The sequence below is a fragment of the Salmo trutta genome, chromosome 15 (assembly GCF_901001165.1).
Source record: "Salmo trutta chromosome 15, fSalTru1.1, whole genome shotgun sequence".
In the NCBI taxonomy this organism is placed as follows: Eukaryota; Metazoa; Chordata; class Actinopteri; order Salmoniformes; family Salmonidae; genus Salmo; species Salmo trutta.
The window spans coordinates 56,347,715-56,372,400 of NC_042971.1; the positions used below are offsets into that span (position 1 = coordinate 56,347,715).

Genomic DNA, 24,686 nt, shown 5'->3' on the forward strand with positions numbered 1-24,686 from the left:
TGTGGTGTAGTATGGTGTGGTATGTGGTGTGGTGTAGTGTGGCGTGGTGTGCTGTGGTGTGGTGTGGTGTGGTGTGCTGTGGTGTGGTGTAGTATGGTGTGGTATGTGGTGTGGTGTAGTGTGGCGTGGCGTGGTGTGCTATGTGGTGTGCTGTGGCGTGCTGTAGTGTGGCGTGGTGTGCTGTGGTGTGGTGTGGTATGGTATGGTGTGGTATGTGGTATGTGGTGTGCTGTGGTGTGGTATGTTGTGCTGTGCTTTGGTGTGGTATGTGGTGTGCTGTGGTGTAGTGTGGCGTGCTGCGGTGTGGTATGGTGTGGTGTAGTGTGGCGTGGTGTGGTGTGGTATGTGGTGTGCTGTGGTGTGGTGTGGTGTGCTGTGGTGTGGTGTACTGTGGCGTGGTGTGCTGTTGTATGTGGTGTGCTGTGGTGTGGTATGTGGTGTGGTGTGCTGTGGTGTGGTATGGTGTGGTGTGGCGTGGTGTGGTATGTGGCGTGGTGTGCTGTGGTGTGGTGTAGTGTGGCGTGGTGTGGTGTGGTGTGGTACGTGGTGTGCTGTGGTGTCGTGTGCTGTGGTGTGGTATGTGGTGTGCTGTGGTGTCGTGTGCTGTGGTGTCGTGTGCTGTGGTGTGTGGTGTGGAGTGGTGTTTGCTGTGGTGTGGTATGTGCTGTGCTGTGGTATGTGGTAGGCTTTGGCGGTATACAGTATATACCGGAAACCGGGGTATTTGGAAAAAGCCACGGGATGGTTTTTCAATACCGTTGAAACTATTTATTTTTAAAATAATTTTTTATAAATTTCAATATTTGTAGCTACTTTTTAAGTAAATACCTGCAGTCAACTTGTGCAATATGTTAGGAGATAAAGAACATTGCGTTCTTCATTTCACCTGTCACATTAATATGTAGCATATGGTAGTCCCCAGTCACGTGTCACGTGGTGTTTGTTTACAGGCACACAACGATGAAAGACCAGAGCCTTGTAGTCATGCAGCATGCGCCAGGTGATCTAAGTATGTTATGGAATTCACAACTAAATATTTGCCAGCTAGATATCTTATAACTATTAACTTAACTGTCTAAAATCTGCTAAATTCTCTGCAGTTGTGCATTTGGTTTGCTAATTTAGTAGCTAGTTCGCTTTCTAGCAAAGTGGTTAGCTTCTTCCAAAATCAAGCATTTGCGAGGTAACAGCAGAGAATCCTTTCCTGGATCAAAAGCCTTGCTGCCTAATATTAGTTTTGTGCGTGCAGAAATTGTGAGTAGCATTGTTTAGTTACTTTTATAATTACATAGTTTAGGTCAATAACTGCACAAAATGTTCGCAATGCACTCGTTAGCATTTAGTTAGCATTCTCTATGAGGACTCCTTAGTACATATTAGCATTTTGTTAGCATTCTGGTTAATGATGTGTTTTGGGCATTGAATATTAGTACTTTTAAAATAAATACCTGCAATCAACTTGTGCACTAGGTATTAGATAAAGCAGATCGCGTTCATCATTTTGCCTGTTAGATAATTTGCCTGTTATGAAGCTTTCTGGTACTATGAAGCTTTTTCATTATGAAGCTTACCGGTACTATGAAGCTTTCCAGGACTATGAAGCTTTTTCATTCTGAAGCTTACCGGTACTATGAAGCTTACCGGTACTATGAAGCTTTCCGGGACTATGAAGCTTTTTCATTATGAAGCTTTTTTAATTTAAATTTTTTATTTAACCTTTATTTAACTAGGCAAGTCAGTTGAGAACAAATTCTTATTTTCAATGACGGCCTAGGAACAGTGTGTTAACTGCCTTGTTCAGGGGCAGAACAACAGATTTTTTACCTTGTCAGCTCGGGGATTCGATCTAGCAACCTTTCAGTTACTGGCCCAACTGGCCACTAGGCTACCTGCTGCCCCAAAACCGGTACTAGTTTCCCAAAACAGCGGTTTGAAAGAAGCAACAAAGAGCAAAATGGGAGCTTCGTGAGGTGAGTCATCTATGCAGCGCAACTTAAGTGAGGTGATCAAGTTACACTTGTATGAAATTCACTACTAATGTAGTGATATATGTACTACATTACAGCTTAATTTCTTATAACTATTAAGCTAACTATCTAAGGCGTGCCAAATGAATTCTCTCCAGCTGGGTTTTGCGAACTTGCCAATGTTAGTTAAGTGGCTAACGTTAGTTTGCAAGATCAAGCTTCTTGGTAGCAGCAGCAGAGACAATCCCCTCCTGGATTAAGATATTTGTTTTGTGCGTGCTACAAACTGCGTTTTGAGATACTTGCATACCTTTATGAGCTGGGTTGTCTGTCCTAGTAATAAATGTTTTCATGCGCTCGTTAGCATTTACTTTGCATCTGCTATGATAAATTCTTAGTACTTGTTAGCATTTTGTTAGCCTTCTGGTAAGTGGCGTTTTGGGGGTATTTTTTCATTTAAAAAAATGTATAGAGCCCCTTGTGTGCACTACTGGTAATACCGTATATCCTGGGATGGCACAGCATGAAGGTATAGAACGCTGGATACCGCCCAACCCTAGTATGTGGTGTGGAGTGGTGTGGGGTGGTGATGTATGTGGTGAGGTTGTGTGTGTGTGTCTGCACATTTATCTGTGTGTGTGTGTGTGTGTGTGTTTCCTAAACAGCCTAGCTATGGTGAGCACAGCCCTCATTATCGAAGGTTATTTATGAACGCCCCCTATACACCTCCTGCCCTTGTTCCATCTCCCCCAGGTTTCAATAATTCATGGTGCTGTCTGTGCTCCCCTGGGTCTCAACTTCAGAGTTAGGGGTAAGAACCATTAATCAATCCCTGATCTCTCTCCCTCTCTTCCTACACCTCTCTCTATCTTCCTCGACTTCTCTCTCCCTCTCTCTTCCTCCACCACTCTCTCTTTCTCTCTCTTCCTCCACCCTCCGTCCCTTGTTCTCTTCCTCTCCTTTCTCATTCTCTCTCCTTCCCTACTTCGCTCGTTTTCTCCTATCTTCTTCTCTCCATTTCGTTCTTCCTCTCCTCTCTCCAACGTGTTCCTGAAGTCCTCTCTCACTCACTTCCTGTACTATCTCTATTTCTCCTCTCTCTCCCCCCCTCTCTCCCTGTTGATGAACCAAGTCATGGCCCAAGTCTAGGTGCACTGTTGTCTTACTGATCAGAGTAATATTACACACCTCAACATCCACCTTCTTCAACTCTTGTCTTCACACCGACATTACTAACACAATCTAGGGACCATCCATGCTGGCCTTTTGCCTCTTTCCAGGCCATCGTTGTAAATAAGACTTTGTTTTCAACTGAACCGCCTAGAAAAATTGGAGAAAAAAAAACTGGGAAAAAAAAGAAAAAGCATCGATGCTGCAGACTTCCCAGGTTGTTATCTACTAAACAAGTATCCCTGCTGAACAAAACTCAATAACTGTATTGAGCTGTATGTCTACTGTAGAAAATAGTAAGCAGCTTTCACTGTCTAACAGAATAGATTAACATATTGATACTCCTCACTCATCATACACATTCTGACAGGAAGCACTTGCACAAGCAGAAACACACACTCATGCACGCACGCACGCACGCACGCACGCACACACACACACACACAACTTACCATGCCTGCAGGAGGAGTGGGGGCTCCTTGTTTGTCTCCTTTTGTGACCCGGGTGCGTTGCCGGGTGAGTTTTCGGGTGCGTTGCCGGGTGCGTTGCCGGGTGAGTTTCCGGGTGCGTTGCCGGGTGAGTTTCCGGGTGCGTTGCCGGGTGAGTTTCCGGGTGTGTTGCCGGGTGAGTTTCCGGGTGCGTTGCCGGGTGCGTTGCCAGGTGAGTTTCCGGGTGTGTTGCCGGGTGAGTTTCCGGGTGCGTTGCCGGTGTGACTCTGTGTTATCAGGACAGGTCAGTCAGGGGTTTCCTCTGCTCTCTGACTTCTCCTTATACGCTCCCCTCTGACCGAGCCCCCCAGACTACAGACCGGACTTCCTCTGTCTCACCTGGAGGGAGAGAGAGAAATGGAGAGAGAAAGAAGGATGGATGGATGGACAGAGAGCGAGAGAGAGAGAGAGACAGAGGGAGAGAGACAGAGAGAGAGCGAGAGAGAGACAGAGTGAGAGAGACAGAGTGAGAGAGACAGGGAGAGAGAGAGAGTGAAGGAAAAAGAGAAATGAAAAATACTGATCAGTCAAATGCAACCAGACAATAGTATATTATCTTCCAAAACCCTCCTTAATAATGATCCTACAGCTACAATACATGACCGCTCCTCACCCCCTTTCCTACATTAGTGCACACACACCTCAGCAGGGTTATGGCCTAGTCTGTCTGCAGGTAGAGAGAGGAGAGCACATTGCTAAGCTGAAGACGAGACAGTCGGGCCTTATTCATATTTCATGATCTGGGAGGAGCGCTGTGGAAAAACCACTGATGTGAAGCTTGTTTTTATCTGCTGTTATGTACACACACACACACACACACTAACAGATACACACACACACACTGACAGTTACACAGACACATTGACAGTTACACACACATACTGACAGACAGACAGATACACTAACACAGAGACATCCATTTTCAAAAATGGCCTGCTCCAGTTTCTGTGATTTATCTAGCCTAAATGATTCTGCTGCCCACTCGAGCCTGGCCTATCTGTCTGTCAGCTCTCCCTGTAACACACCTCTCTCTCACCTCATCTGCTCCTCTCACCTCGTCTCCCTCTCACCTCGTCTCCCTCTCACCTCGTCTGCTCCTCTCAACTCATTTATCTCTCACTTCGTCTGCTCCTCCCACCTCGTCTCCCTCTCACCTCGTCTCCCTCTCACCTCGTCTCCCTCTCACCTCGTCTGCTTCTCTCACCTCGTCTGCTTCTCTCACCTCGTCTGCTCCTCCCACCTCGTCTCCCTCTCACCTCGTCTCCCTCTCACCTCGTCTGCTTCTCTCACCTCGTCTGCTTCTCTCACCTCGTCTGCTTCTCTCACCTCGTCTGCTCCTCTCACCTCGTCTGCTCCTCTCACCTCGTCTCTCTCTCACCTCGTCTGATCCTCAACTCGTTTCTCTCTCACCGTCTACTTCTCTCACCTCGTCTGCTCCTCTCACCTCGTCTCCCTCTCACCTCGTCTGCTCCTCTCAAGTCATTTATCTCTCACCTCGTCTCCCTCTCACCTCGTCTGCTCCTCAACTCGTTTCTCTCTCACCTCGTCTGCTCCTCTCACCTCGTCTCTCTCAACTCGTCTGCTCCTCTCAACTCGTCTGCTCCTCTCAATTCGTCTCCCTCTCACCTCGTCTCCCTCTCACCTCGTCTCCCTCTCACCTCGTCTCCCTCTCACCTCGTCTGCTCCTCTCACCTCGTCTCTGTCTCACCTCGTCTCCCTCTCACCTCGTCTCCCTCTCAGCTCGTCTCTCTCTCACCTCGTCTCCCTCTCACCTCGTCTCCCTCTCTCCCTCGTCTGTCTCACCTCGTCTCTCTCACCTCGTCTCTCTCTCACCTCGTCTGCTCCTCTCACCTCGTCTGCTCCTCTCACCTCGTCTCTCTCTCACCTCGTCTCTCTCTCTCACCTCGTCTGCTCCTCTCACCTCGTCTCTCTCTCACCTCGTCTCTCTCTCACCTCGTCTCTCTCTCACCTCGTCTCTCTCTCACCTCGTCTCTCTCTCTCACCTCGTCTGCTCCTCTCACCTCATCTCTCTCACCTCGTCTCTCTCTCACCTCGTCTCTCTCTCACCTCGTCTCCTTCTCACCTCGTCTCTCTCTCACCTCGTCTCTCTCTCACCTCGTCTCCTTCTCACCCGTCTCCTTCTCACCTCGTCTCTCTCTCACCTCGTCTCTCTCTCACCTCGTCTCTCTCTCACCTCGTCTCTCTCTCACCTCGACTCCTTCTCACCCCGACTCCTTCTCACCTCGTCTCTCTCTCACCTCGTCTCTCTCTCACTTTGTCTCTCTCTCACTTCGTCTGCTCCTCTCACCCCGACTCCTTCTCACCTCGTCTCTCTCTCACCTCGTCTCTCTCTCACCTCGTCTCTCTCTCACCTCGTCTCTCTCTCTCACCTCGTCTGCTCCTCTCACCTCGTCTCTGTCTCACCTCGTCTCCCTCTCACCTCGTCTCCCTCTCAGCTCGTCTCTCTCTCACCTCGTCTCCCTCTCACCTCGTCTCCCTCTCTCCCTCGTCTGTCTCACCTCGTCTCTCTCACCTCGTCTCTCTCTCACCTCGTCTGCTCCTCTCACCTCGTCTGCTCCTCTCACCTCGTCTCTCTCTCACCTCGTCTCTCTCTCTCACCTCGTCTGCTCCTCTCACCTCGTCTCTCTCTCACCTCGTCTCTCTCTCACCTCGTCTCTCTCTCACCTCGTCTCTCTCTCTCACCTCGTCTGCTCCTCTCACCTCATCTCTCTCACCTCGTCTCTCTCTCACCTCGTCTCTCTCTCACCTCGTCTCCTTCTCACCTCGTCTCCCTCTCACCTCGTCTCCCTCTCTCCCTCGTCTGTCTCACCTCGTCTCTCTCACCTCGTCTCTCTCTCACCTCGTCTGCTCCTCTCACCTCGTCTGCTCCTCTCACCTCGTCTCTCTCTCACCTCGTCTCTCTCTCTCACCTCGTCTGCTCCTCTCACCTCGTCTCTCTCTCACCTCGTCTCTCTCTCACCTCGTCTCTCTCTCACCTCGTCTCTCTCTCTCACCTCGTCTGCTCCTCTCACCTCATCTCTCTCACCTCGTCTCTCTCTCACCTCGTCTCTCTCTCACCTCGTCTCCTTCTCACCTCGTCTCTCTCTCACCTCGTCTCTCTCTCACCTCGTCTCCTTCTCACCCGTCTCCTTCTCACCTCGTCTCTCTCTCACCTCGTCTCTCTCTCACCTCGTCTCTCTCTCACCTCGTCTCTCTCTCACCTCGACTCCTTCTCACCCCGACTCCTTCTCACCTCGTCTCTCTCTCACCTCGTCTCTCTCTCACTTTGTCTCTCTCTCACTTTGTCTCTCTCTCACTTCGTCTGCTCCTCTCACCCCGACTCCTTCTCACCTCGTCTCTCTCTCACCTCGTCTCTCTCTCACCTCGTCTCTCTCTCACCTCGTCTCTCTCTCTCACCTCGTCTGCTCCTCTCACCTCATCTCTCTCACCTCGTCTCTCTCTCACCTCGTCTCTCTCTCACCTCGTCTCCTCTCACCTCGTCTCTCTCTCACCTCGTCTCTCTCTCACTTTGTCTCTCTCTCACTTCGTCTGCTCCTCTCACCCCGACTCCTTCTCACCTCGTCTCTCTCTCACCTCGTCTCTCTCTCACCTCGTCTCTCTCTCACCTCGTCTCTCTCTCTCACCTCGTCTCTCTCTCTCACCTCGTCTCTCTCTCTCACCTCGTCTGCTCCTCTCACCTCATCTCTCTCACCTCGTCTCTCTCTCACCTCGTCTCCTTCTCACCCCGACTCCTTCTCACCTCGTCTCTCTCTCACCTCGTCTCTCTCTCACTTCGTCTGCTCCTCTCACCCCGACTCCTTCTCACCTCGTCTCTCTCTCACCTCGTCTCTCTCTCACTTCGTCTCTCTCTCACTTCGTCTGCTCCTCTCACCTCGTCTCTCTCTCACCTCGTCTCTCTCTCACCTCGTCTCTCTCTCACTTCGTCTGCTCCTCTCTACTCGTCTCTCTCTCACCTCGTCTCTCTCTCACTTCGTCTGCTCCTCTCACTTCGTCTGCTCCTCTCACCTCGTCTCTCTCTCACCTCGTCTCTCTCTCACTTCGTCGTCTCTCTCTCACCTCGTCTCTCTCTCACCTCGTCTCTCTCTCACCTCGTCTCTCTCTCTCACCTCGTCTCTCTCTCACTTCGTCTGCTCCTCTCACCTCGTCTCTCTCTCACCTCGTCTCTCTCTCACCTCGTCTCTCTCTCACTTCGTCGTCTCTCTCTCACCTCGTCTCTCTCTCACCTCGTCTCTCTCTCACCTCGTCTCTCTCTCTCACCTCGTCTCTCTCTCACTTCGTCTGCTCCTCTCACCTCGTCTCTCTCTCACCTCGTCTCTCTCTCACCTCGTCTCTCTCTCACCTCGTCTCTCTCTCACCTCGTCTCTCTCTCACCTCGTCTCTCTCTCACTTCGTCGTCTCTCTCTCACCTCGTCTCTCTCTCACCTCGTCTCTCTCTCACCTCGTCTCTCTCTCTCACCTCGTCTCTCTCTCACTTCGTCTGCTCCTCTCACTTCGTCTGCTCCTCTCACCTCGTCTCTCTCTCACCTCGTCTCTCTCTCACTTCGTCGTCTCTCTCTCACCTCGTCTCTCTCTCACCTCGTCTCTCTCTCACCTCGTCTCTCTCTCTCACCTCGTCTCTCTCTCACTTCGTCTGCTCCTCTCACCTCGTCTCTCTCTCACCTCGTCTCTCTCTCACCTCGTCTCTCTCTCACCTCGTCTCTCTCTCACTTCGTCTGCTCCTCTCACCTCGTCTCTCTCTCACCTCGTCTCTCTCTCACCTCGTCTCTCTCTCACTTCGTCTGCTCCTCTCACCTCGTCTCTCTCTCACCTCGTCTCTCTCTCACTTCGTCTGCTCCTCTCTACTCGTTTCTCTGTCACCTCGTCTGCTCCTCTCACTATGTTAATTGAAGGATTTAGCCTGGCAGAATAATAACTCATAATCATCATTCATCATGTATCACAGATTAACGAGGGGAGTGTCAATCGGTGGAAAGTTTGACCTGTTAATTCCGGTGGTCATCTGCATTAATCCAACCATGAGGGGAGTGGTTGTGGTTTCCCTGGAAAACAAGGTCAACTGGGCAGTTATGGGCTGGCAGGTGGAAGAACCAGAGGTGGACAGGACGCAGGCAGGAACACACACACCAGTAACATGTGTCAGAGGGCAGAGAGCACATACATTCGGGACCTCTTGTCCCAAACAGCAGCGGTATAGCTGTGATGTAACCGTACCTCTCCTTGCCTGGCTAAAGTGACAGACCTGCGTCAGCCAGACTAAACTTCTCCACCCTGTCCTGTATGGTTCCCCGCCTCTCAAAACATACGCATCAAATAAGAGGCTGACACTCTCTCCCTGAATCTGTCGTCGCTGCCCTACCAGAACCTGCCCTCTCTGACTGCAGTGTGACTGACTGGGTGCTATAGACACATCCCAGTAGAGGAGGAGGTTCCCCAACCAGCAGTATATCCTCCCAGCTTGCTCTGGTCTCTAGCTGCTCTGACTGACTGAGTGAGTGCTGCTTTGCTATAGATAAAACCACCACATACCACTGCTATGTCAGTGAGGCCACAGGGGCACTTTATTGTTTTTCAAGAGCCATGTATTTAAATATATGACTCTGGGTTTAACTAGCCACCAGCCACATGCAACGCTACCAATCAACCCCATTATCTTGGAACAGAACAGTAAAGCAACACCACACCACCGAGAACTCTTCTAAAACAACACCACACCGCCGAGAGCTCTACTAAAACACCACACCACCGAGAGCGCTACTAAAACATAACCACACCACCGAGAGCGCTACTAAAACATCACCACACCACCGAGAGCGCTACTAAAACATCACCACACCACCGAGAGCGCTACTAAAACAACACCACACCACCGAGAGCGCTACTAAAACAACACCACACCACCGAGAGCGCTACTAAAACAACACCACACCACCGAGAGCGCTACTAAAACATCACCACACCACCGAGAGCGCTACTAAAACAACACCAGACCACCAGGAGCTGTATGGAGGAGCTTTCCAGACTGTCATTAAGGATTGTTGTAACACAAAACACCATTGGTTTACAGTCACACATGGTGGTTGGTTTCCAAAATGGGAAGTGCAGTTTTCTATCAACTGTAACGGCTCTAGCCTAGTCTCAGGTCTGTTTGTGCTGTATGTAACTCCTATGGTCGTTGTGAACAGTCATTGTGACTATAGCAGTTTGCAAGTCAGCACAAACAGATCTGGGTCCAGGCTGGAATGGCTCTAATTTGGGAAAAATCTCACGGTGTTTACGTTCAACCCACAGTGATACTGGGCAGATATGCCATGTCACATGTCACAGTCTCACAATAGGAAGTGACCTCGCCCTCTCAGGAACCATTATGCAAAACCAAACCAGGATGTAAACTAGTCTGCAAGTCAACAACAATGGGGGATGGAAGATGTGGGTGGGTGGTAACAACTTTCAGTATAGAATGGAGAGGTTGGGCATCTCAACTCGAGTTGAGAAACACAGTGAGCCAGTATTCATAAAGGGAAATGTAGTTACATAAAGAACAGAAGTTGCCAAACAGGAAACCTACTAGTTTGGCAAAACACCAAATCATCTGGAAAGTGAGACGCTGTAACCAGTATGATGACATTTCTACATTTCAGAGAGGAACTGACTTTGCAGCGACACAAGACTAGGCCTCATATTCACTCCTGTCGAAACTGTGATTGAAAGAGAGAACTCGCTGACATTTTTCCCCAAGTCAGACGCAAAATATTTAGACTCCAGCTACCCTTCGTCTAGTCAGCAATGAGAGCAGGGCTGTACACCACTGTGACTGAGTCCTGCCTGCCTATAATTGTGATACAAATTGCAGAAAGCTCCAGTGTGTGTGTGTGTGTGTGTGTGTCTTCCTTTGAATGTGATACAAATGGCTCTCTTGCAGCATTGAGCCCCATGCAGTCTGTCCTGTCCTCCGCTGCCCGTAGTGAAATCATTAGCCCTACAGAGGGGAAGAAAATGAACTGGGCCTGACAAGCACTTAACCATGGAAATGACTCCACCAAGATGGAAACTACACAGCAATCAAAGAGCCAGCAGTATGCAGCTAGCCTCTCTGTCTGACAAGAGAACAAGTCACATTGTCGTATTGACTCCCTTTCTCCTGTTTGCTCCTTCTAATTGTTTTCTTTCTTACAGACATACACGCATACACCTGCTGTAAACACACACACACACACTCACATGCGCGCACACACACTTGATTGGTCTAGTTTCCAGGGTGTTTGATAACATGAGCTAAGCCTGGAAAGATCAAGCCACTAGACAGGGAGAACAGTTGTCAGTGAAGGTTGAGTCCTAACAGGACCGTTCAGGGCAGCGGTCGGCAACAGACGGCCTTGTGGGCCTAAACCGACCCGCAAGTCGGTTTATGGGGGGGGGTAGTTTTTATGAAAATATAATAAAAAATTAAGGCAAAAATCACTGGGAATGTAGCCAAAACAATAAATAAATAGGAAATCTGTTCACCAAGTATTCCCCTGAAAAAAAAAGACGTGATTGTGTTTCAATGTAATCAAGGTAATGAAATTATTTTTATTTTCAAATACAATCTATTTTTGGGCTTAGTTGTGGTCAATTTGCATTTTACTAATTATTATAATTATGTTCCAGCCCCCCGACCATCCGCTGACAAAAATCATCCCACAGCTGAATCTAGTGGCCCTGATTTAGGGCCTTCCCTTCATCTGCTCTGTGTATGACAGCAGTGACCTTTCACACCCACTGCCAGTTGTGTCCTCTGTAAGCATCTCTATCTATGCTGCTCCACTGTAGGCTAATAATCTACAAGTAAATGTCCAGTGTTTCCAGATTTCTATGAAATATGATCTATAATTAATTGCAATATGAGTGAAATTGTTTTCCTTCCAAAGAATTGTAATTAAGTTAAAAAGCATATTTTCTGTGTTGGAATGGTATGGGCGTACCCCAACAATAGAATGGTTTGGGTGTATACCGGTCACTACAAATATTAATGCGAGTAGACCGCTGATTGGCCAGCACATCCTCCTTAGGAGGGATGACATCATCATCTATGAGGAAATAGCGTATTTTTTTAAACTGTCTGTTTGTGATACAACTTTGAGATAGTTTTTTTTTTAAGTGTTTTTTTCCCTCAAATTTATGCTTTGGCCACAAAGGACGAGTCAACAACATTATTTGGCTATGAGTTAACAGAATATGAACTTTTAAAAGTGAGATTTTCACTGGACATTTACTTTAACAGACACTGTTCCACAACACACACATGCACGCCCTTGCAGCATGGGGCTAGTATTGATCACAGACAGTCTGTTATTTAAGTGATAACGCCCTCGAAGCCGCTGTTTGGAGGATATAATGGCATGGGTGTTGTTAGGCTGTTTATGTTTTATCTAGAGAGTTCGTGACTAGCCAATGTATCCTCCAAACACCGGCTTCGAGGGCATTATCACTTTTATACGGATTACCCCGTATTACCAACATATTCGGGTAACGGGTTACCATAACGGGTTACCAACATATTCAAATAATGATTGAAATATTTTCATTAAACTTTATTTTGATTAATTTATTCACACTATTTCATCCTTCCACAAAGATATCGTTCGTTCTGATGGTTTGGTTGCCAGAGACGCGACCCAGTCGTTCAGTCTGTTTCTTCTGTATCTATAGACGCGACCCAGTCGTTCAGTCTGTTTCTTCTGTATCTATAGACGCGACCCAGTCGTTCAGTCTGTTTCTTCTGTATCTATAGACGCGACCCAGTCGTTCAGTCTGTTTCTTCTGTATCTATAGACGCGACCCAGTCGTTCAGTCTGTTTCTTCTGTATCTATAGACGCGACCCAGTCGTTCAGTCTGTTTCTTCTGTATCTATAGACGCGACCCAGTCGTTCAGTCTGTTTCTTCTGTATCTATAGACGCGACCCAGTCGTTCAGTCTGTTTCTTCTGTATCTATAGATGCGACCCAGTCGTTTGTTCTAAATTTTCCATTGCCATACTGGCTGGCAACATTCTTATCCTTTGCTTGCTAGCTAGCCAACTACGGCTAACTTACAGTCAAGTCAAACAGTGCAGCCAGTAGCTGCATTGGTTAAAGCTGTTTTCTAGTGATATTTATTTGGATACATCCATAACAATGAGCTAATGAGGCGTGATTTCACCTGGTATAGAAAATGTGCTCACTCATCAGGACACTGTTGTTCAGAGGAGCTAACCAACAACACAGCAAACACAATCACTTCAAACTGAAGCTGGAAAGACTGTATACTAGCAGCACTTCGGTTTACCTTTTTTCAATTGACATTTCTTTGTAAATATCCATAAAAATGATGGCAGCCGATTCATGATTTCCACTGGCTGAGAAACGCTGCCTGCTTCTCTCTCTCCTCCCGACTCCTACACGTTCATTAGTACCGGACAGTTGAAAATCGAATTTGAATATTGAAACAACGTTGAAAATGTCGGCGAGACAGACAGTAAGTTTAATACAAATCTCCGCTGTTGAAAACGAAATGTTAGTCTAAAACAAATGTGAGATAATATCTAGATGCTTTTTAAAGTGGAGATGAAGTTTATAACCTCCCTGCCTGGGTTGATGAGACAGTTTTAACGTCATAGATTTAGCCGGTGGTAACTTATGGAATAGACACTGGCTAGAATGCGCTTTTAACCAATCAGCATTCAGGATTAGACCCACCAGTTCTATAAATACATTTAGAAACCATAGACCCCATGCATGTACAGTGTGCTGTATAGGATGAGACTTTACTGATAAGGATGCACCCACAGGGCAGCAAGTCACCCACCCAGTGATCTAAAACAACTCAATTAACCTCACTAAACACACAACAGACAGGAGAGATAACAAATGCAGCACCTTAGAACAGTACACACACACACATGCATACACAGACATGCATACACAGACATGCATACACAGACATGCATACACAGACATGCATACACAGACATGCATACACAGACATGCATACACAGACATGCATACACAGACATGCATACACAGACACAGAGTGGTTGGGTTGGTTCTATTTCATCACATCAACACCAGTCAGTATAACTAAATAAGACAAGAATGATTTGTTTGGCCTCACTCTCCATTAATCATCTTACAAGGCCAGGCAGCATAGAAACAGAGAAGTGTAGAGCAGAGCAGAGCAGAGCAGAGCAGAGCAGAGCAGAGTAGAGTAGAGTAGAGTAGAGTAGAGTAGAGTAGAGTAGAGTAGAGTAGAGTAGAGTAGAGTAGAGATTCGCTGGGAGAGGAGAAGAAAGGACAGGAGGAGAGGAGCAAGGGTGGAGAGGGACCATTAACATGAGCAGTGAGATGTGAGGCTGTATTTCACCTAGTACTTTCTGGTTGTGAACACGAGCACAGTAAAAAGTATTGTGTAGAGGAGAGGGTTTAAAAAGACAGACGCCGGCTGGGACCGACCCTCTCCGAAAAACAAGCACTCTTGTCTATCCTCCCCTCCTCTCCTAGTTCTACCTCCAACTCTTCACTTATGCTTTCCTCTCCTCCTTTCCATTCTCCATCCTCTCTCCACTCCGCCATCCTTTTTTTCTCTCCTCACCTCTTCTCACTCCTCTCCTCAGCAAATTTATGAAAAATAAAAAACTGAAATACCTTATGTACATAAATATTCAGACCCTTTGTATGAGACTCGAAATTGAGCTCCTGTGGTATTTACATATTTACAGAAATCCATTCAGGTGTATTTTGTGGCTTTAGGCAAATGCGTTCTAATGATGTAAAGTCGCATTGTTGCTACTGCCTGTAAACACACAGTCCAGTTCAAAATGAATGATGGTGAGCCTCTGTGGCAAAAGGCTTGTTTGTATGAGGGCCTACTGTGGCTCTGATTGGCTATGGTGTACCAGTCTGCATAGACTACGGTCCTGGACAAGACAGATGTTTTATTTCTGGGTTTTGTAATTGTCGAAACGCACGGCTACTTTCCCACTCTATATAGAGTTTTCACAAATGTCTTACTATACGTCCTTCCCAAACATTTAAAGAATTTAGTTCAGTTCCACTTTCACGTCTGTGTTTACTTCAGCCCTATGTCTTAACACAGAGCAGTCCTGCTGCCAACACCTCCACAGCAGACCATCTATTTCTCTCTCCTCTCCTTTCCTCACCTCATCCGTCCTCTCAGGCCCTCCACGAGAGGATCATTAACAAGGAATGAAGAGGTGGTGGCTGTGAGGCTCCCATCTACCACTCCCCTGATTAATGACTCACATGTAAATGTAAAAGGAGAGAGAGAGAGAGTAGGAGCTGTCAGTCAAAGAGAAGCTGGCTCTGTGCACAGCGCCTCAGGCTGCAGTCCTACCGCTGCAAACAATTACATCCTCACCTGCCACTGAGAGGAACATGCCAGCCAATTTTTCTACTTAGCTGGAGGGGGATACACATTCACTAACAGGGTTCTGGCACCACACACACACACACACACACACACACACACACACACACACACACACACACACACACACACACACACACACACACACACACACACACACACACACACACACACACACACACACACACACACACACACACACACACACACACACACACACACACACACACACACACACACACACACACACACACACACACACCTCATTGCCAGTTAGAATGTCATCACTGGCACCGTGGCACAACACTCACTTAATCCTAACTGCCATTTTCCTTATTAGCTCATTACAGACAAGGGTTTATTACAAACAAAAACAACAACTTTTTGTTTGACTGGAAACAAAGGTTGGTAAAAGAGTAATCTAGTATTACTGGTAGTATTAGAACGTGATCCAGTAGTAAGGATTAGTAACATAAGAAAAGGATTGAGTATTAGTACTAGATTGTCTGTAATCTAGTATTACAGTGTAAGTCATATAAGAAGACATATCCTATCCTCCCACTGTGATAAGGAAGAGTAACTAAGGAAACCGTTGGTGTTTTTCTTCCTATGTGTCTGTGTGTCACGAACACACAAGTGTCCCTCGCTACCCATGGCTCAAAGCGACTAATTACAAACTCTCTCTCTACTTCCCCTCTATCCCTTGCTCTTCCACCCTCTCTCTCCTCCATCCCTCCCACCCCACTCTTCCTTTCATCAGCTAGTGGTTCTGGTGTCCTCTCTGGGGTAATCACTCATTAGGTCTACAGTGAAGCCAGGACCTGCTTCCCCCACCAAGACTACAGCAGCCCAGCACGGCCCAGCTCACTGCAGCCTTATATCACACTGAAAACAACTGCAGACCTAGACACACACACTAGGTATTCAACCTAAATAATGAGAGACTACAGCATCCCAGCACGTCCCAGCACACTGCCTGTTACAGAGAGGGAATTGTCTGCCATTAAAATCATTGGGCAGGCCACCGAAGCATTTTTTTCAAACAGTCTAAAAATATATATTACATATACAGAACCAGTCAAAAGTTTGGACACACCTACTCATTCCAGGGTTTTTCTTCATTGTTTCTATTTTCTACATTGTAGAATAATAGTGAAGACATAATAACACAAAGTGTTTAACAAATTCTTCAAAGAAGCCACCCTGTGCCTTGATGAGAAAAAAATGACAGCTTTGTAGAATTTCAAACCGCCGTTTTACCTGCATTTGTCCTGGGTCTGGTCCAACCCATTGGTTTCTGGACCAATCAGACACCCCCGAATGTGTTTGCAATTGATGAAGGGTCGGAGAGGTACTCAGATCCAGACTCATTGCAGGGAAGAAATGAACGTCTGTGGATGTAGCGTTGAGTCTGGAGTCTGGGTAGCCAGGCAAAGCACTTTGTGACAAGTACATCCTAATAATGTTTAATGATTGATTTTCAAACTGAGTAAAGTTCAGTTATTGTTCAGGAGAACAGAGGTTCTAGTCTAAATGATCATGATGAAGAGGGTTCTAGTCTAAATTATCCCGATGAAGAGGGTTCTAGTCTAAATGATCACGATGAAGAGGGTTCTAGTCTAAATGATCACGATGAAGAGGTTCTAGTCTAAATGATCATGATGAAGAGGGTCTAGTCTAAATTATCATGATGAAGAGGTTCTAGTCTAAATGATCACGATGAAGAGGGTCTAGTCTAAATGATCATGATGAAGAGGGTCTAGTCTAAATGATCATGATGAAGAGGGTTCTAGTCTAAATTATCATGATGAAGAGGTTCTAGTCTAAATTATCATGATGAAGAGGGTTCTGGTCTAAATGATCATGATGAAGAGGGTTCTAGTCTAAATTATCATGATGAAGAGGTTCTAGTCTAAATTATCATGATGAAGAGGGTTCTGGTCTAAATGATCATGATGAAGAGGTTCTAGTCTAAATGATCATGATGAAGAGGGTTCTAGTCTAAATGATCATGATGAAGAGGTTCTAGTCTAAATGATCATGATGAAGAGGTTCTAGTCTAAATGATCATGATGAAGAGGTTCTAGTCTAAATGATCATGATGAAGAGGTTCTAGTCTAAATGATCATGATGAAGAGGTTCTAGTCTAAATGATCATGATGAAGAGGTTCTAGTCTAAATGATCATGATGAAGAGGGTCTAGTCTAAATGATCATGATGAAGAGGGTTCTAGTCTAAATGATCATGATGAAGAGGTTCTAGTCTAAATTATCATGATGAAGAGGGTTCTGGTCTAAATGATCATGATGAAGAGGGTTCTAGTCTAAATGATCATGATGAAGAGGTTCTAGTCTAAATTATCACGATGCCCTTTCATCTCTTCTTCTTCCCTCATTTTCTCTTTTCCATCATAACAGATATAATGTTGAGATTTCTCATTACTAGGTAATTGTGTGGTTCTCTCAGGAGGCCAAGCGGGGGCCTCGGAGCCAGCATAGACTTACACACACACAGTTTTCCCTGTAGAGGGCAATAGCATTAGATAGTTTGCGTTCCAAATGGTGCATTATGGGACCTAGTCACAAGAAGTACACTATACAGTTGTGATAGGAGAAAAAAATGGATGAAGTTAAATATCACAATATTATTTTTGCCCTCATTGGCTGTACCTGCAGTATTTTTCCTTCATAGCTTGTTCTTCATCTTCTTTTTAAATAGGGAGCCAAATTGTTTTCAGCACTTTTACTTCCATGACTGATCCTCAAACAAAATTCATATGGCTCTTTCTTGTCCCTCTGCAGATGACATCGCAATACATATTGAATAATCACCTTAGTATCGTGATAATATCGTATCGTGAGGTCCCTGGCCATTCCCAGCCCTATTATAAAGGGAATAGGGTTACATTTAGGATGCACACATGGAAAGAGGGGAAGGAATGAAATGGAATTTACAGAGGATGCCCCACGCGACCAATTTAATTCAAAGCGACCATGATAACCATCAGCGCAAAAGAAGAAGATATTATAGACGAACCAACCAGGTCTGTGTGTGATATTTCAATGCTATTTCTTGTTCATTAGGCCAACGCTGCTAAGATACTGCAGCAGCTCACCTGAATGTCTGTGTGTGTGCTGGTCATATTAATCCTAAACTCTGTCTATAAATTCACGTTATTGCTACTTTATTTCTGGCATCATGTGTTGACATCTAGGTCTCACCAACCATCTGTCAAAACGGATGCTGTTGCTATGTGTGTGTGTGTGTGTGTGTGTGTGCGTGCGTGCGTGCGTGCGTGCGTGTATATACCCCCTACTCCATTCTATCCATGCCCTGCACTGAAGACGAGATGCATTCTCTTATGTGAACATCTGCTAGTTGATTGGACTGCTGCCTGGCTGGTCTGTGTTTCTGCTTCTCTCTCTGCAAGGATCTGTCTGAGAGTGGAAACAGCACAGCCTCTTCCTGATGGAGAACAGAGAGATAGGGGTCTATTCGTTTGAATTCCATCTCTTTTTGACAGCACCCCTTTTGATTTGAACAAAACCTTCCATACATATTTTCCCATTGTAGAAGCATTCAAGAGAGAAAACATTCAAGAGATAAATGTGCTTAAAGTTGACCCATTTTGCATACCCCACCATACCATGAGACATCCATGTCTTCATCACTGGAAATGACATTGAAATCATTTAAAAGCTTACAAACAGGGTTGTCAAACTATTTTATAATTTCTGAAAACAAAATGTTTTTTTAATAAGAATTGTCATTTAGTTAACATTTCACTTCAATTATCTAAAAACCTTTTAGGCCTTTCAGCTGAAACACAATACCATTCCCTTTCACAGTCTTTAAAAATAAATAGAACAACATCTAAACATGAGGTAATCTGTGTGTAATTACAGAGTCTCCTGAGCCCAGAGCTGCTGCAGAGAGATGACAAGCTCACATTGTTTTAATCACTGGAGAAAGAAAGAGGAATCTGTCTTCAGCACACACCACACATACACACAGTATGGCTAAAACAACTTTTCTCTCATCAACACTTCTGTATTGACCAGAGGCAGAAAGAGAACAGTGGAAGGGCCAAGCAAGCGGACTTCAGAGCACTTCATCCTCTTCCTACATCTGCATAAAAGAAGTATAATAGACCCTAAACCACTTTGAATGCTACTGAACTGCTTGGCTAATTAGGCCTACTCTACAACAGAAATACATATCATTGTTTAAGTTCAAGACCTATATGGGGTTTTGAGCAAAGATCTTCTCATTAGAACCCAGCAGGGTTCCGGAATGCAGCAGTAGAACGCGGTAGCAGAATGCAGCAGTAGAACGCGGTAGCAGAATGCAGCAGTTGAACGCGGTAGAAGAATGCAGCAGTAGAACGCGGTAGAAGAATGCAGCAGTAGAACGCGGTAGCAGAATGCAGCAGTTGAACGCGGTAGCAGAATGCAGCAGTAAAACGCGGTAGAAGAATGCAGCAGTAGAACGCGGTAGAAGAATGCAGCAGTAGAACGCGGTAGCAGAATGCAGCAGTAGGACGCGGTAGAAGAATGCAGCAGTAGAACGCGGTAGTAGAATGCAGCAGTAGAACGCGGTAGAAGAATGCAGCAGTAGAACGCGGTTGCAGAATGCAGCAGTAGAACGTGGTAGAAGAATGCAGCAGTAGAACGCGGTAGCAGAATGCAGCAGTAGAACGCGGTAGCAGAATGCAGCAGTAGAACGCGGTAGCAGAATGCAGCAGTTGAACGCGGTAGAAGAATGCAGCAGTAGAACGCGGTAGAAGAATGCAGCAGTAGAACGCGGTAGCAGAATGCAGCAGTTGAACGCGGTAGCAGAATGCAGCAGTAAAACGCGGTAGAAGAATGCAGCAGTAGAACGCGGTAGAAGAATGCAGCAGTAGAACGCGGTAGCAGAATGCAGCAGTAGGACGCGGTAGAAGAATGCAGCAGTAGAACGCGGTAGTAGAATGCAGCAGTAGAACGCGGTAGAAGAATGCAGCAGTAGAACGCGGTAGCAGAATGCAGCAGTAGAACGTGGTAGAAGAATGCAGCAGTAGAACGCGGTAGCAGAATGCAGCAGTAGAACGCGGTAGCAGAATGCAGCAGTAGAACGCGGTAGCAGAATGCAGCAGTAGAACGCGGTAGAAGAATGCAGCAGTAGAACGCGGTAGAAGAATGCAGCAGTAGAACGCGGTAGGAGAATGCAGCAGTAGAACGCGGTAGGAGAATGCAGCAGTAGAAGACGGTAGCAGAATGTGGTAGCAGAATGCAGCAGTAGAACGCGGTAGAATGCAGCAGTAGAACGCGGTAGAAGAATGCAGCAGTAGAACGCGGTAGGAGAATGCAGCAGTAGAAGACGGTAGCAGAATGAGGTAGCAGAATGCAGCAGTAGAACGCGGTAGAAGAATGCAGCAGTAGAACGCGGTAGAAGAATGCAGCAGTAGAACACGGTAGAAGAATGCAGCAGTAGAACGCGGTAGCAGAATGCAGCAGTAGAACGCGGTAGAAGAATGCAGCAGTAGAACGCGGTAGCAGAATGCAGCAGTAGAACGCGGTAGAAGAATGCAGCAGTAGAACGCGGTAGCAGAATGCAGCAGTAGAACGCGGTAGCAGAATGCAGCAGTAGAACGCGGTAGAAGAATGCAGCAGTAGAACGCGGTAGAAGAATGCAGCAGTAGAACGCGGTAGAAGAATGCAGCAGTAGAACGCGGTAGAAGAATGCAGCAGTAGAACGCGGTAGAAGAATGCAGCAGTAGAACGCGGTAGCAGAATGCAGCAGTAGAACGCGGTAGAAGAATGCAGCAGTAGAACGCGGTAGAAGAATGCAGCAGTAGAACGCGGTAGAAGAATGCAGCAGTAGAACGCGGTAGAAGAATGCAGCAGTAGAACGCGGTAGAAGAATGCAGCAGTAGAACGCGGTAGAAGAATGCAGCAGTTAGATCCCATACCGTAGAAGTACCAGTTTGTTTATGAGGAGTGCTGTGTTCTATAGAACAAAGGAAGGACACCAGGGGAATAGAAGGATCATCATGATGATGCTCTGTAGAATGGAGCCATCAGCCAGACAGTCATACTGAGCCACGAGAGGTGGGTGCTGCATTATCAGTCTCTGGAAATCAGCCTGACCTCTCTGTGCTGTGCCTCCTACTCTGGGTACTGTATATGCTAAAGCCTAGTCATAAATTGCACTGTTTTACCACTCTGCATGAACAACAATCACTATTTTTATTTTTTATTTCACCAGGTAGGCTAGTTGAGAACAAGTTCTCATTTACAACTGCGACCTGGCCAAGATAAAGCTGAATAAAGATGAAAACAACAAGGCAACATCCCATGATGTATGAAGTGTCAGCATACAGTAGAGACCTAAAGGCTAGTGGAGCTCTGCTTTAACTCTGACGTTACCTCCACTAACCCTCCCCTTTCTTCAAAAGGAGAAAGACAGAAAGCAACTTTGTGACAGATAGGTCAGATAGACAGCATTGATGGTGTGTGGAGACTGCTGATGGTGTCTTTGGAGGGTCAGGCAAATGCATGACATATCTGAAGGGTATCAGCGTGTGTGTGTGTGTGTGTGTGTGTGTGTGTGTGTGTGTGTGTGTCAAGGTTTCCGTAAGCTGGTAATAGCCGAATTCTGGCCAAAAATGATAAATGAAAAGCCCCCAATTGTCCGGGAGAAGAAAAAGAAATCTCGTTGTGAAAATGCATTTTAGCCTATTGATTGATTGAAATACCAGTCGATGTAGCACGAGAGCTGCTACTACAGCTCATCACACAGCTCTTTCGTTGCTGCTGGAGTGAAATGTGCTTTTATGAGCCCAAATCATTGCGCAACAATTCAATGCAATCGCATGTTAAAAACTGTTTCGATGGCCGCAATTAAAAAGCGCTACTATTTTTACTTCTCAATTGGTAATTGAAGTGCACTTCTCATTCAAGTACGCAGGGAACTAGGCAGGCTTCAGCACATCACACACCACTTTGAGCTGGAGGCAGTGTGCTTTTCGAAAACATATACACTACCGTTCAAAAGTTTGGGGTCACTTAGAAACATTCTTGTTTTTGAAAGAAAAAGAAGAAATAATTGTCCATTTAAATAACATCAAATTGATCAGAAATACAGTGTAGACATTGTTAATGTTGTAAATTACTATTGTAGCTGGAAACGGTTGATTTCTAATGGTATTATCTATATAGGCGTACAGAGGCCCATTATCAGCAACCATCAGTCTATTCTTGTTCTGAGAAATGAAGGCTATTCCATGCGAGAAATTGCCAATAAACCGAAGATCTCGTACAACGCTGTGTACTACTCCATTCACAGAACAGTGCAAACTGGCCCTAACCAGAATACAAAGAGGAGTGGGAGGCCCCGGTGCACAACTGAGGAATAGGACAAGTACATTAGAGTGTCTAGTTTGAGAAACAGACGCCTCACAAGTCCTCAACTGGCAGCTTCATTAAATAGTACCCGCAAAACACCAGTCTCAACGACAACAGTGAAGAGGTGACTCCGGGATGCTGGCCTTCTAGGCAGAGTTGCAAAGTAAAAGCCATATCTCAGACTGGCCAATAAAAAGAAAAGATTAAGATGGGCAAAAGAACACAGACACTGGACAGAGGAACTATGCCTAGAAGGCCAGCATCCCGGAGTCCGTCCAGTGTGTGCTGACAGTAATATATACAGTGTTATTTATGCCTCCCTGTTCCACAAGGACATTTCAGACAGGAAACCCACCCACACACACACACAATGATGTTGATTGGACGGTTAAGTTTAGTTCAATTCAAACCCCATCTGGGCTAATCGGGGTAAAGAATGTTACAAACCCCATCTGGGCTAATCGGGGTAAAGAATGTTACAAACCCCATCTGGGCTAATCGGGGTAAAGAATGTTACAAACCCCATCTGGGCTAATCGGGGTAAAGAATGTTACAAACCCCATCTGGGCTAATCAGGGTAAAGAATGTTACAAACCCCATCTGGGCTAATCAGGGTAACGCCGAGCAGAGAAGAGCACATGTCCAGATTGTGAGTGAGTGAGTGACACACACACACACACACCATTCCGCCCGTCTCTGGTCCAACATTCCACTGATGCTTTAGTTCTGTGAAAGCAGTTGGACTATGATCTCTCTTATCTGGATGGTTCCTCTACCCATCCAACTCTCTCTTCATCTGCCAATCAAATGATTTCATTGTCAAATCCAGTGCAGACCAGAGAGGAATAGTGTTATTAATAAAACCATATTTATTTGATGGTGGGTTGGGTTGGGGAAGTGTGTTCTATGACAGACGCAAATACCCATTAGGGAATGAGGACACAGCTGGACACGGGACAAGAGGGCTCAAACACACACACACAGAGAGAGAAGCGCGCACACTCAGAGAAGCACGCACGCACGCACGCACACACACACACACACAGGTCCATCCCAGCCAGCAGCAGCAAAGGGATTTTAACTTAACTCAACAGATTAGCACAGAGAGCTTTTTATTACAGCTTTGCTGTTGTTTTTATTAGTCTAGACCTATATGTTTTATATTTAATATCTTCTCTTCTTTCCCCCAAGCTTAAAACAACAACAATCGGCAGCATAAATTACAAGAATGCTTTGTTTTTAGAACCATTTCTCTGGGCGCCATCTGTACATCCGTCTCTGCAGGAGGAAGGCCCTGAGGTTTACACTGTACACCTGGGGTCATCTACAGGAGGAAGGCCCTGAGGTTAACACTGTACACCTGGGATCATCTACAGGAGGAAGGCCCTGAGGTTTACACTGTACACCTGGGATCATCTACAGGAGGAAGGCCCTGAGGTTTACACTGTACACCTGGGACCATCTACAGGAGGAAGGCCCTGAGGTTAACACTGTACACCTGGGATCATCTACAGGAGGAAGGCCCTGAGGTTTACACTGTACACCTGGGGTCATCTACAGGAGGAAGGCCCTGAGGTTTACACTGTACACCTGGGATCATCTACAGGAGGAAGGCCCTGAGGTTTACACTGTACACCTGGGATCATCTACAGGAGGAAGGCCCTGAGGTTTACACTGTACACCTGGGGTCATCTACAGGAGGAAGGCCCTGAGGTTTACACTGTACACCTGGGATCATCTACAGGAGGAAGGCCCTGAGGTTAAAACTGTACACCTGGGGTCATCTGCAGGAGGAAGGCCCTGTACACCTGGGATCATCTACAGGAGGAAGGCCCTGAGGTTTACACTGTACACCTGGGATCATCTACAGGAGGAAGGCCCTGAGGTTTACACTGTACACCTGGGGTCATCTACAGGAGGAAGGCCCTGAGGTTTACACTGTACACCTGGGGTCATCTACAGGAGGAAGGCCCTGAGGTTTACACTGTACACCTGGGATCATCTACAGGAGGAAGGCCCTGAGGTTTACACTGTACACCTGGGATCATCAACTAGATTCAGCTGCGGGACGATTTTTTTCTTGAGAGGATGATCAGCGTTATTATTATAAATATAATTTTTCGGACAATTTGGAGCAGTGTAAACAACACTAAATAAATAAAAAATAATACCAGAGAGGCTGTTCTAACAAAAACAAGTACTACAGCAAAGCAAATATAAAAAACAGGTGCATTTGTGAAATCGTTTACTTGAC

General features: G+C 46.3%; 1 protein-coding gene across 5 annotated transcripts in view; it reads right to left on the reverse strand.

Moving 5' to 3' along the window:
* Window positions 1-24,686, reverse strand: part of LOC115149415 (spermatid perinuclear RNA-binding protein) — a gene marked incomplete at its 5' end in the record, with an annotated part of 123,730 nt that overhangs the window by 75,996 nt on the left and 23,048 nt on the right. For all 5 annotated transcript variants that reach the window (XM_029692250.1, XM_029692249.1, XM_029692247.1 and 2 more), the window contains 1 exon segment: window positions 3,590-3,964. In XM_029692250.1, coding sequence (XP_029548110.1) covers window positions 3,590-3,592 — 3 coding nt within the window.